At 31.9% G+C, this 1,325-nt stretch overlaps 1 protein-coding gene across 1 annotated transcript; it reads left to right on the top strand.

Annotated features, from left to right (window-relative positions):
• LOC144544021 (serine/threonine-protein kinase EDR1-like) lies at positions 1 to 1,039 on the top strand. Its single transcript, XM_078292443.1, has 5 exons — positions 1 to 9; positions 461 to 529; positions 643 to 692; positions 786 to 867; positions 956 to 1,039. Exons 1-5 carry the CDS (start codon positions 1 to 3, stop codon positions 1,037 to 1,039), a joined length of 294 nt encoding a protein of 97 aa, XP_078148569.1.
• Positions 1,040 to 1,325: the final 286 nt, after the last annotated feature.

The following is a 1,325-nucleotide window of genomic DNA, read 5'->3' as shown; positions in this document are numbered from 1 at the left end:
ATGACTGAAGTTGGTAAATAATTAACTTCAGTTAATTTAAAAGGGACATGTGAATAAATAATAAAAAAGATAAGACATAATTTTACTACATTTCTCTCTTCTTCTTTCAAGATGGTATTACTTTTTACTGTTTTAACTTCTATAATTTGGATGGTCAGTGAAGTAATCACATGAATATGATTTTTTTGCAAATTTGATAAGGTTATATATAATGTCAGAGATTAGTTGCTAGAGTATGTGTTTAGTGCACATTATAATGAAATGTGCACTTGTGAAATACAGAGAAATTTGATAAGGTTATATATAATATCAGAGATTAATTGCTAGAGTATATGTTTACTGCACATTATAATGAAATGTGCACTTGTGAAATACTGAGGAAGCTTATTTAATTTGCTCCAAAAGAACAGTGCTCGGTTGGATTGGAGTATGTGTTCTTAAATGTTAACTATATGCGCAGGTTGCAGATTTTGGGATGTCACGGCTAAAGCGGGACACCTTTCTGACAGCCAAAACGGGGAATGGAATTGTGAGTACTTCCTTCAAACATTCCATCAAATTTATCTTCTACTAACATAAATTTTTATTTTTGTTGTTTATCTTTCTGTATATAATTTCTCATTTTATTTTTAAAATATATAGCCTCAATGGATGGTTCCAGAAGTACTTCGCAATGAACCCGCAGATGAAAAGTAGGTCCATTATCTCTGTTGTATTAATAGTTACAGATAAAAAGTTATAAATTATTGCTCTAATATAATTTTAATTTGTTTGGGAAATTGAAGGTCAGATGTGTATAGTTACGGTGTTATACTGTGGGAGCTTGTAACTCAGAAAATACCTTGGGAAAATCTCAATTTCATACAGGTACCCTTTTGCTGTAATTTTAAACATTGTGTTTTCTGAAGAAATAAACTAGATTTCTAAAGCATCCAAATTGATATTTTCCATACAGGTGATAGGAGCAGTAGGTTTTATGAACCAGAGACTGGAACTCCCAACTGATGTATTATTGATTGGTTTTACCTCCCGAATTTAGATCCGGCACAACAGCTGTTAGTGGTGTAAATTGTAAAAAACAGGGGTTAGAAATCTGTTAGTGCTGCTGTTGTATGGCAGTAGAATCGACATGTTTTTGTTTTCAACCTTTACAGGATTTTTTTTTTTTTCTGTTTTTGAGGTGTTTAACTGATAAATAACTGTTTCTTGGTACTGTTTTATGTGAAGTATTTTAATGCAATTTGGTGGAATTCAACAGTAAAAGAATATTCGTCTGGTCCCGGGAAGGGGATGAAGCACAATTCTCTTTAATTTTGCAGGAAACT

The sequence above is a fragment of the Carex rostrata genome, chromosome 26 (assembly GCF_964058835.1).
Source record: "Carex rostrata chromosome 26, lpCarRost1.2, whole genome shotgun sequence".
In the NCBI taxonomy this organism is placed as follows: Eukaryota; Viridiplantae; Streptophyta; class Magnoliopsida; order Poales; family Cyperaceae; genus Carex; species Carex rostrata.
Note: the sequence above shows the minus strand (reverse complement) of the source record. Positions and strands in the feature narration are given on the sequence as shown.

Coding starts and splice junctions, on each gene's coding strand:
- LOC144544021 (XM_078292443.1), top strand. Junction 693..785: donor AATGAACCCGCAGATGAAAA/GTAGGTCCATTA, acceptor GGGAAATTGAAG/GTCAGATGTGTATAGTTACG. Junction 868..955: donor AAAATCTCAATTTCATACAG/GTACCCTTTTGC, acceptor TTTTCCATACAG/GTGATAGGAGCAGTAGGTTT.